This window comes from Polypterus senegalus, chromosome 17 (assembly GCF_016835505.1).
Source record: "Polypterus senegalus isolate Bchr_013 chromosome 17, ASM1683550v1, whole genome shotgun sequence".
Lineage (NCBI taxonomy): Eukaryota > Metazoa > Chordata > Cladistia > Polypteriformes > Polypteridae > Polypterus > Polypterus senegalus.
Window position 1 is genome coordinate 23,537,952 of NC_053170.1, and position 12,553 is coordinate 23,550,504.

The window sequence follows — 12,553 nt, forward strand, 5'->3', positions numbered from 1 at the left end:
GGAGGAGAGGAGTGGAGGTGGTGAAGAGTAAAGGCATTTTGAGAGGCCAGGACTTGATGGGTGATTGGTGCAGGGGCACTGGGTTGTGTGTTTTGGATACTTGTACATAGAATATGAATAAACCTGTGTTGGTTGTTGAACCATCGGTGTCCACCTGTCTGTGTCTGGGCCAGTCTCCACAATATATATATACTAGCCATCTCCAGCTGCTTCGCCCAGCTCTCTACTCCTAACGTCACTCTTCCCCATCCCCTCGACCCGCAGCCTCTGTCTCACATTAGCGCGAATATACTGTATAGCTCCTGCAAGTGAACTATGATTCTTAGCATGATGAGAGAAGTCGCAAATTATAGAAAAAAAAGGATATAAATCCTTTAAGTAGTTCTCTTGTTCACTAACTAAGCAGAGTTAAGGTTACGCCCCGAGGCAGACGCATTGACTGAGGAGGGCTCTGCCCCCTCCTCGCAGCCCGATGAGCCTCTCTTGGATTCACGCTAATAAATCGGTACAGCAAGCGAACTATAATACTTAGCGCGATGTGAAAGTCGCAAAATTGATGGAATGTTCAAGCAAATTATAGAAAAAAACCCGATCTAATTCTGTTAAGTAGTTCTTTTGTAAAAATCGGACAGACATACAAACCAGTCTAAAAAACTATAAGAAATTTCACGCTTGGACCACTAAATTTTTAAAACCGTTTCTTAGCGAGCACCTATGGGTCAAGGGTAACCTACACTCCAAATTTCAAGTCCAAAGTCCTCATGGTTCGAGATTTCATGATGTCATCAGTATATATATATCCATCCATCTATTATCCAACCCGCTATATCCTAACATAGGGTCTCAGGGGACTGCTGGATATATATATATATTTATATATTTATATTTATATTTATTTATATATATATAAATGATTTGTATAGGAATATAAATAACAAACTGGTTAAGTTTACACATGATACCAAGCTAGGAGGAATGGGAGATAATCTAGAATCTGTTTATTCATTATAGTGAACAACATACAGGCTTGGGCAGATTTTTGGCAGATGAAATTTTATGTAAGTGTAAAGTGTTACATGTAGCAAGTAAAAATGTTAGGTTTGAATACACAATGAGATGTATGAAAATTGAATACACCTTATGCGTAGGACATATACACAATGTTAGGTTATATATCACAATGTGTGAAGTATAAGTCATAGGCTGTTATGCTCAACTTTATAACGTACTGGTGAGGCCTCATCTGGAGTACTGTGTGCAGTTTCAGTCTCCAGGCTACAAAAAGACATAGCAGCGCCAGAGAAAGTCCAGAGAAGAGCAACTAGGTTCATTATAGGACTGCAAGGAATGAGTTATGAGGAAAGATTGAAGGAGCTAAGTCTTTTCAATTTAAGCAAACGGAAATTAAGAGGTTACATGATTGAAGTGTTTAAAATTATGAAGAGAATTAGTACATTGCACAGTGTACTGCAATACTGTGCATTGAGGCTGCTACTTTAAAATGAGCTCGACAATAACACAGGGACACAGTTGGAAACATGTTAAGGATAGATTTTGCACAAACATTAGGAAGTTTTACTTTACACAGAGAGCCAAAGACACATGGAGTAAGTTGTCAAGTAGTGTTGTACTAAGTATCACTTTGGGGACCTTCAAAACTAAATTTGATATTACCTTGTAAGAATGGAGTGGATAGGACTGGCAAGCTTTGTAGAGCTAAATGGCCTGTTTTTGTCCAGATTTTTCAAATGAGTAATGAGTAAGCTGCAATAAACTCTGAATATAGATCAGTGTACAATGAACTTTCTGCCACTACTATTGCTTCATTTAACACAAGGTCCTTCACAAGGTGAAGCATTAGTACTGTGTGAATTCATTATGATCTGCAGTCTTTATATGTTATGCTTAACTGACACATTGCAATTGCCTACCAAGTTTGCATCTGTAAATGGAAAGACTCCATCTGGTCTGTTTACTTTGCAGCGGTTCACTGCTCAGGTCAGGAGGTAGTCTGGCCAGAGTTTATTATGCTGCATTCCATTTAACTTGAAAGTCCGATATTGGAGCTGGGAATGATATCACACCCGAGTTCATTGTGTTCTAATATGAACGCATCAAGGTAAAACTTTATTGTGATTGCTCCATCTCAATAAATAGCATTGGATAACAACACATTACACAGTATTTTGAGCATCAACACTGTAGCAACATGTCCACAGATAGAAGTTTGGCAGTGCTATGTGGACGACTGATTTAATGATATGCAAATAGACAGAAGTTCTAATAAACAGTTTAATACTACGACCTTCACTAAAGTCTGTGGTATATGTCATCATTTTGGATTGAAGTCATAATCTGAACTTGGACAAACGCAACATATGACAGACCAGCCCTGAGTTTCTGATTTGGAAATCCAACTTAAGGATATACTTCATTTCAGCTAGGAACTCGGACGTTCTGATTTCCCACTTCAGATGAAACACAGCATTAGAAGTGATCTCACCATCAAAAGAATACCAATTGAACGCCATTTGGCCATCATTTTCCACAGTCCAGTAAGTCTTTTGAAGTGAACTGATCTAAAAATAATTCAGTTAAGTGCCCTTTAATAGATGGTCATTCGTGTAAGTCACTTAACATCTCCATTGATATTAATACATTAGGTCATTTGCTCTTGGTTCTCTTTTAGTATTTTGTGTATTTGTTTTTTATTCCTTTTTTATGTGTCTTATTCTAATTCAGAACTATGTGTTTCTTATATTAATCTGTTATTTAGTGTTTTGATTAATTTCTACCAAGCATTACAAATTGTATTTTTTTTTAATATTTGTGATGTGCTTTGAGCAAGGGAAAGGTGTTATATTAATAAAATGTATTACTATTATTATTAAATAAATCACAAAACCAGGAAGTCCAAAGAAATAACAATACTCATTAAACAAACCCCCCACCAAATACAATGAACCACTGCTGGATAGTTCCAGCTCACAGCCCTTTAGGGAAGATCCAGCAGCAGTGATGTCAGTGTGGGTGGAGCCCCACCTCCTGAGGCTCCACCCATAGACTGGAGAAAATGTAAGAACATTTGAAGACGTAGTATATAAATGTTACAAATGAACGCACATAACAGGAATTACATAAAATGATGAAAAGTATCATTAAAAAACAGTAATAAAATAGAAAATACACATAAACCCTAGCTGTCATATAACATTATCTAGTCAGCAAGGATCAAATCCTTGCTGAATGTTAATAGCACTTTTGGCGTCAATGGCTCAAAGAACTCATACAGTTGTGTAGACCAAAGAGCATTCTACACTACAATAAATAGATTTATCTAATTCCTATTCTGGCAGGATAACATAAAATGTGCATTAATATAATAACATCTTATTGGGCTCAAGGCAGGAAACAGCCCTGGATGGGCTGCTTGCACATTATCACTGGGAGCTGATGCCTATCCCTAGAGAATTTGGTTTACTTCAAGTGAATTGCAATAAGTCATTACTGCAATGAATGGTTGGTTCCTCCCTTGTGCCTGAGGCTTCTGTGACAGACTATAACTTCTTCCGACCCTAAAATTGAATTAAAGGAGTCTAATAAATAGATTAATGGATTATTAAAATGAGTTACACTTTAGGTAAAACAGCAGCTCCTTATGCTCACTTAAGAAAATTGACAAGTCTCAGTTAGTTCCATATTCTTCAGAATCCATTCAGTGGAATAGTTGTGCTCAGGGGTCGATGTCAAATGCTGTCTGAATTATAAAAAAAAAACTCCCGGCGCCTAAACTCAGCATGTGTGTCTTCCTAATCACTAAATGAGGGAGGTGATAGTAACCTGACCCACTACCATTATTGATCAGTGAAACCTTCTCTCAAGAGTCCTAACTCAAGCTGACAAATCAAACAAAATTACATTTGAGCACAATCAGATTTGAATAATCATTGCTGACATGTTTAAGGACATTTACTTTGGTGGCCCATGGGCAATGCAAATGAGATAGAACAATTCAATAGTTGATTCAAATGGCTAAAATGGGATACTTTCCAGGGATAAAGCTGCCCTTGCAATCTTTTATTTCAAGTGTGCTCAAAATGGAAAGATCGTTAAGTCGGGCAATGTGCTCTGCGTCTGTGATTTAATGGAATGTCTGGAGAAGTTTAATTTGCTTACAGATGTGATGTCTGCCAGTGCTGGAGGTCCCTGGATCTTTAATGAAGACCCGTCCAAGTCAATAGGCACTCAATTATGTACCACATGGGGAAAAGAATAGCTAGTATTTCTCAGCCATTAGAGTGTAAAGGGGCAAAGCTAAAATAAGCTGTAATTATAGATAAGATTTGGAGTCACTGTTTTGTTAGTTTTGTCTGTCCTATTCTTTGTTTCCTAATTCTTTCGTATGATGTTATGCACTGATAAAGTGATTAGACACACCACAAAAAGTCCAGTGCTATGACATATGCCTAAACATTAAGCATGTAATGTTCAGGCATCATACTGTAATCAAGCATGTGGAGTACAGAGTTTCTTTGTAAGTAAGCGCTATTCATGCAAATTTGCAGATTCTGGAACCTTTTTGGGAAACTAACTACTTTAAGAGTTACTACTCGGCCTCTCCTTGTTCTTCTGGATGCTGAATCATGTAAGGATCTGGAAAAACAGCTTTTGGGCAACAACTTCTGTGTTTTTCTATTCATCAACATTAGTTGCTTTTATGACTCCTGTTTTGGAGCGTAATTTACAGTTTAATTAAAAAGATTACTTAAATCCTGACACTCTTTATTTTGGATTATGTTATGATTTTTTACTGCATAAATGTTTTTGATTTCCTCCGGGCGCTCCGGTTTCCTCCCACAATCCAAAGACATGCAGGTTAGGTGGATTGGCGATTCTAAATTGGCCCTAGTGTGTGCTTGGTGTGTTTGTGTGTGTCCTGCGGTGGGTTGGCACCCTGCCCGGGATTGGTTCCTGCCTTGTGCCCTGTGTTGGCTGGGATTGGCTCCGGCAGACCCCCGTGACCCTGTATTCGGATTTGGCGGGTTAGAAAACGGATGGATGGATGTTTTTGAGGTTGTTTCACTATTTTGATGTGATTTGAAAAAGATTTATTTTAGTCCCATTCTGTTTGAGTTTTTGTTGTTGTTGTTCACACAATGCATTGGAATGCGTCATGCCACCATGATTGTCACTTTGACTTCGCTATGGGATATGCCACTATAAATATGGAAATTCACATTTCACATTATCCTTCGGTGAATAAAACTTAATAAAACTGCCAGTTTTGCATAGTTAACTTCTTTAACAAGTATGCCATTGGCTCAAGTCTCAAGTTTTCAGTTTTTGATCTCTTTTTTTGGCGTCTACTTTTGCTTCTCCTTATGATGTCTTTTTTTTTTTTGGTTGCTTCACATTACCATCTCCTGGTTATCTAGTTATCATAAAATAATCCCTCAACACAAGCATTTCATAAAAATCAAATACAAGTATTTTTATTGTATGGCCTTGTAGATCAGGACAATTAGGTTGAACTGTGTGAATTCATCCAAAATTCACTCCTGGACAATGTGGACCACCCTGGCTGGCAGCCTGAATCTGGCACAGACAAGTGTGGGACACAAGTTCAAGTTACACACATAGTTTTTTATTTTCTTTTTTACCTCGTGGGAAATGTCTTCCCCCATTTACCGCAAATACAGCACACTTCCCAGCACAAGCAATTCCCTTCCTCTCTTTCTCTACTCGTCCAGTCAAGCTTCATCTTCCTCCTCCTGGCTCTGGCTCCTCAAGTAGTGTCTGCTGACTCCTTTTATATTGCACCCAGAAGTGCCCCAGGGCTTGATGACCTAATTTCCGCAAGCACTTCCGGGTGTTGCAGAAGAACTGCCCAAAAGGGTTCATCAGATTCTGCTGCAGCACCCCTCACGGTGCCCGCGGATCCCAACAGGGCTGAACAAAACTCTAACTTCCATAAGGCCCTGCAGGAGTCCGAGGCACTGCTGTAATCCAGGGGGTCTGCCATCTAACGTCCTGCTGGAGGTAATGCTCTGGCCACGCTTGCTCCCCCGGTCCTTCCAGCATGGAAGCGTCCCAACCGGGCAACGACCCCGGCTGCATGCTACAACAGATAATGATAAAGACCACAGGAATTCTAATTGCATTTTGAAAGGGTCCTTTTAGCAAAAATGGTGTGATTTGTGCCACCTTTGTGTTTTATAACAGACGTAAAATAAAAAACAACTCCTAAAATATTAGGAGTTTAAAAATCAGTGGTGTCTAACTCTATCACTCTACTTGATATACCACATTAACTTTCAGGTGAGTACATCCGCTTCTCAATAGCCTTCCCATTCGTGTGTCTATCAGAATTGTAAAAATGTTTATGTTAAAATGAACAAAACTCCTAGGATTATAGCAGATAAATTGTGTGCCTGAAAATAGATTTTATTTTCACTAATTGCCTCACTTAGTTAGACCTACATGGCCAGCATAAGTGCCTGCTAGTCAACTAGTTCCTAATGAGTCCAAAGTAAATGCAACAGATACAGTTTACTGAGTTTAAAGTAAAGGTGAAATTTTAAACAGGTAAAATGTCAACACATGCCGCCATGGCTATCACATCATTCAAAACTGCAAACCACTTGGCATCACAATGGTGTGACTATCTTGGATTTTTGGTAAATAAGTACAGTTCAACAGCTAGAGAAACCATCCATCCATCCATTTTCTAACCCACTGAATCCAAACACAGGATCACGGGGGTCTGCTGGAGCCAATCCCAGCCAACACAGGGCACAAGGCAGGAACCAATCCTGGGCAGGGTGCCAACCCACCGCAGGACACACACAAACACACCCACACACCAAGCACACACTAGGGCCAATTTAGAATCGCCAATCCACCTAACCTGCATGTCTTTGGACTGTGGGAGGAAACCCATGCAGACACGGGGAGAACATGCAAACTCCATGCAGGGAAGACCCGGGAAGCGAACCCGAGTCTCCTAACTGCGAGGCAGCAGCGCTACCACTGCGCCACCGTGCCACCCCTAGAGAAACCAACACAGAAAAAAATAAAAATTAAGGGACAAAATTTGTTTAATCAACTGCATACAGACTTATAAAGCATTAACAGGTGACTTTATGTTTAACCTCTCTATATCTTACCTATATGTAAACTCAACAAGAATCATGACCTGGTGCAGGACTGGAACACACAAAACTTTGATTCAGTTAAAAAAACCTCAGAAAAGACATAAAACAATAAATATACAGAATATGCACAAAACTAACAAAAAAACTAAACATGCCAATACAACACCACATGGTGAAGGAGCCAGGTGGAATGCATATTAGTTAACTGTCTAGTGCATAGCTTACATAGCACTCTTCACATTATTCCATTACTCAAAGTGATAATTAAACTATCATAGACAAAATCATTATACAGTAAAATAAGCAAGTACAAATATGGTGCTTTCAGAAAGTATTCAGTTCTCCTTAACTGTTTTTACTTTTTGCCATGTTGCAGCCTTGTAGTAAAATTGTCCATCCATCCAGTTTCTAACCCGCTGAATCCGAATACAGGGTCACGGGGGTCTGCTGGAGCCAATCCCAGCCAACACAGGGCACAAGGCAGGAACCAATCCTGGGCAGGGTGCCAACCCACCGCAGGACACACACAAACACACCCACACACCAAGCACACACTAGGGCCAATTTAGAATCGCCTATCCACCTAACCTGCATGTCTTTGGATTGTGGGAGGAAACCGGAGTGCCCGGAGGAAACCCACGCAGACACGGGGAGAACATGCAAACTCCACGCAGGGAGGACCCGGGATGCGAACCCGGGTCTCCTAACTGCGAGGCTAGTAAAATTGTTTTAAATTTAATTTTTCCCTCATAACAAAATAGTTTTAAATCAATTTTTCCCTCATAACTCAATTTCCAAGAAAAAACAGTTTTTTAGAACCTTTTGCAAATCTGTTAAAAATAAAAATCTGAAATAACCCATTGACACAGGTGTTCAGACCCTTTGATCTGATATTTGAAATTTGGCTCCCAGTCTATTGAGATGTTTGATTGCACATGAAAGGCACGCACCAGTCAATAGATGGTCCCACAGCTAAGCAAAACCAAGAATTGCTTGTAGAGCTTAGAGACAGGATTGTGTTGAGGCATGGATCTGGGGAAGACTATAAAAAAATTTTGTAGGATTAAAGGTTCCCAAGAACACAGTGGCCTCCATAATTCTTAAATGGAAGAAGTTTGGAACAACTACAACTCTACCTTGAGTTGGCCACCAGGCCAAACTATGCAATCATGAGAGAAGGCCCCTGGTATGAGATGTTTCTGGGAACCCAAGCATTTGTAGGGACAAAAGAAGTTTCCATAAGGACAACCATTATTGCAACACTCCACTAATGTGGCGTTTATGACAGAAATGATTGATGACATATAAAGACCTGCTAGAGGTTTTCAAAAAAGGCACCTAAAAGACAAAAAAGACTCTCTGGCCTGATGAAACCAAGATTGAACTGTTTGGCTTTAATTCAATGTGTCGTTATCTAGAGGAAACCAGGTGCTGATCATCACCTACACAATAACATTCCAGTGGTGATGCAAGGTGGTGGCAGCATCCTGCTAGGGACTCGAAGATTAGACAGGGAAGAGGGAAAGATGAGCAGACCAAAGTTCAGAGATATATTTAAGGAAAACCTGATGCCTACCTAGTACTCTGGACCTCAGAGAGTGCCAAGGGTTTACCCTCCACAGAACACTGCATTTTACTAAGAACAAAGCAAAGACAACACAGTAGTTTCATAGTGTAAACATTTGGAATGTCCTTGAATGGCCAAGCCAGAACCTGGATTTGAACCCAACTGAGCATCTCAAGTGAGACCTGAAAAAGACTCCATCCAAACTGGCAGAGCTTGAAAGGATCTGCACAGAAGAAAATCTCCAAATCCAGATGTGTGAAGCTTGTCATATTAAACTAAAGAAGACTCCCAGATGGAATCACTTCCAAAGCTGCTTAAAGTGCTGGACAAAGGGTGTGAATATTGTGTTAGTGGGATATTTCAGGTTTTATTTTTAATAAAAAAAAAATCAAAAACCTTTGCTTTGTCATTTTGGGGAATTCAGTGTTGTTTGATGAGAAATAAAATAATACATTAAGTGATTGTAACATAAGGCTGCAACATGAAAAATGTCAAGGGGTCACTTCACTTTCTGAAGGCAGTGTATGTAGCATATGTAAAAAGTAACAAATACAAAATAACAAAGTACCGTAATCCCAAAAATAGATATATGAATTCCTAAAACTGGCAAAACCATTTAAAATTCTACTATTCATTATAATATTTTTCTTTGTCCAGATTGTGTACATATTTTTATTTAGAGAATGGGCAAACAGTAAAGCAAAGTCAATCAATAAAGTAATCCAGGCATTGTTCACTAAAATGTCCTGTCAGACTGAACAATCAACCCCCTCCCCTAGCCACTTAATTTTTACATTTTTGAACTAACATATTATTTAAAGGTTTATCTATAATTATTTGTGTAAACGTACTCCACCACATAATCTTGAATTAACTGGGTTCAGTATATTGAAGGACTGATGTATGAATATGTCTAGGACCTTTAAATATGTAAGGAAAACTCCATGCATGCATAATATAGAGCCAGAGGCTGATAATTAGACGTGCATATTATTCTAACAGCATTATAAAGAAGGTATTGCTCAGTGGGCAGCCTTCCCCATCATACACTGCTGAGACAGGAAGTTGAACCCACTGCAGGTGTCCCAGTTTAATTTGTATACCTCCCTTGTCAGCACTAAATCAGAACTGGCAAAGGAATCCCTTTCTCCACTATATGCATATAAAGTTACATCAGGTATTTGTAGTTTGTTTTTTTCTGAAAGACAGGAAATTAATTTTTAAAATCATAATACATATTAATGAAATAGTACAAGTTAATAGCATTATATATGCAGTAAATGATAGCAACAGATCAATAGTGTATACTTACTGAAATTATTTAGAGGAAATGGCACTTTGTATATTCAAAAAATTAACACGTGGATCTGGAACGTAACAACGGACTTTCCACATTAACATGGCTAAAAGTAACGAGAATCTAGTTCAAATGAGATAACATTAACAAATGTCATAGACTGCAAATAAATAATATTGACCAGTTGCTTTTAAACAGTAGCCTGAGTGTGGCCGACATATCAATAACATGCACATAAGCAGCCTTCAAAATTATGGTTCTTCATACAACTAAATTAAACTTAAATATGCATTGCAATACCGATACCATCGAAGAACAATGGTATCCTCTAATAACATGAAGTGAAATCATTTACTTTATATCTACGCACACTTCAAAAGAAACAAACTATAAATGCGTCCGTTTCCTGCTCGCCGTATTGAGAGACAGTGTCCTTGTCACTTCGCAAGCAGGAGAAATTTAACAACATCGACTTCTGGTCGGGGGAGGTAGAGTGATGCTGCGCGCCCCCGTTTTCAAATGAATTGGAAAGCTAGCCTTTTTAACAAACGTAATAGTCAGAAGTGTGCCATACTGGGTAAGGCTTTGGGCTTCATATCCTGTGGTTATGGGTATAAATGTGACCATGAGCAAGTTACTTCACTTGCCTGTGCCTGAAATGGAAAAACTAAAGAAATGTATCCGATCCTATCACAAATGCCTTAAGTCCCCTTGAATAAAGGTCTGCGTCAAATAAGTAAAATTTAATGTAAAGGTATAAGGCAAATAATTAAAACGTAATGTAAATGTAATAAAATAACATGACATTCTCGCATCAGTTTAATATGATTTAGAGTCACGGAGGACTGGAGCCTATCCCAGCTGCACTGGGAGCAAGGCAGGACTGAACGAGGTACTGCAGAGTCCTAGTACCAAAATCGATCATGTGAACTGCTTATTTGCATCTCTCTATTGGACAGTTCTATTCAGCTACCCCATCAAGTTTGCGTTGGAAGGTGCCTAACCCATATATGGTGCACTGCAGTTACCTTAAAGGGAGCCGGCTGTTCTAAAATCATTCAACCTTAAAGAGAAGTCGCTGATGTAAAATCAACTGCATAATAATTAGTTGGGGTGCAACCAAGCATCACGAAAACATCCAAAGAACCCCCTGGTTCTTTCATAAACATGGAATTCATGCTTTGTATTCTCGTAACTGTGGCACTGAAAGGCAAAAATGTTTTTTTACTGTTCTAGACTTCTTTATGCATGTCTGCCACGTCTGTGCTGGACGAAGGAACATTTCCATGGACCATGACCGGAGACGATGCGGCCAGCTACTCCAAATGCATGTGCTCTCAGATGTCGTCCGGTTATCTCGAAATGCTGGCGCGAGTCAGCGTCCATAGCAACGCAAAGGGCGTCTTCGCCGCAAATACGTCGTCTCCGTAGCAACCGGGAACGCGTCGTCTCAGACGCTCCATGGTAACGGAGCAGGAGGCGAGAGAAGAGGCGAAGTCAGAGAAGGTGGAATAACACGGTGTTGCACGTTTCGTTTATTCGCATATATATTTTTCTTTTTTTTTAAATTTACACTTGTAAAAACACACCATCCAAAAAGCAGCCATGAGAACTCTGGAGGCTAGCAAAAGCAAACAAGAGCTGAAGACCGAGGGGTTTACTGTCAAGTCGACAATGAAGAACTCCGTCGTAAGTAGGATGTGATGATATGTTTCTGATTGTTTTTATTATTATTGCTGCTTCTGAGGTGACACAAATATGCCTCTCCTCATAGTATAAAGGCCGATATACACGTCTGCATGTTTTATTCAGGAAGAAGCCAAGGAGCTCACGAGAAGAAATATGGCTCCGATCTTCTTGTCTTTTTCCTAAACGGAAACAGGGGTAATAAATCAAGCAGGCAAACATGCACAGATCGAGGCCTGTATGTAATATTAAACTGCCGCGGAGGATAGAACGCATGCAAAAAATGTTAATATTTCACAGGGATTGCTCATAAGCTGAACCTGAAATGGCGAGGGGGGTGCGGGCATTGATGAATTATTATACAGAACACAACGAAGGCGAAGGAAGCATAGCCTTGATTTTCTAAAGAGCCTGCTCAGATCAGTCTTCTGTGGAAGCAATAAGTGGAGCATGTCCTGGCATTCAGATATCCGTGGCATACTGGAAGGCAAAACATTCAGGCACACTGGTTATATACTCTCAATACTTTATTGCCTTTGTGATTTCACTTGAATTTGTCACACCACCCAACTAGCATTTCAAAAATTCAGTGTGCTTTCTCACTTAAGTCATCCATCTATCTATGCTATCTTGCTTATCCAGTTAAGTTACCAGTGTGTGTACTGGGAGCACTGAGTGTGAGGCAAGAACTAAGTTCTTCCATTACTGGACACACACACCCACACAGGCTCATGTATTAATTTACCATTATGGATTCATTATTACAGTAATTACAAATCCTACCTTTGATGAATAAACATGGATTGATGTCTCATTATTCTGTTTATAAACTCACATGTTGTACTTGCT

General features: G+C 39.5%; 1 protein-coding gene across 1 annotated transcript in view; it reads left to right on the plus strand.

Annotated features, from left to right (window-relative positions):
* The first annotated feature begins 11,467 nt into the window (after window positions 1-11,467).
* pacrg (PARK2 co-regulated) overlaps window positions 11,468-12,553 on the plus strand; it is a 228,888-nt gene continuing 227,802 nt past the window's right edge. The window contains exon 1 of the mRNA XM_039739942.1: window positions 11,468-11,707. Coding sequence (XP_039595876.1) covers window positions 11,624-11,707 — 84 coding nt within the window. The 5' untranslated portion in view covers window positions 11,468-11,623. The remainder of the gene's footprint in view (window positions 11,708-12,553) is intronic.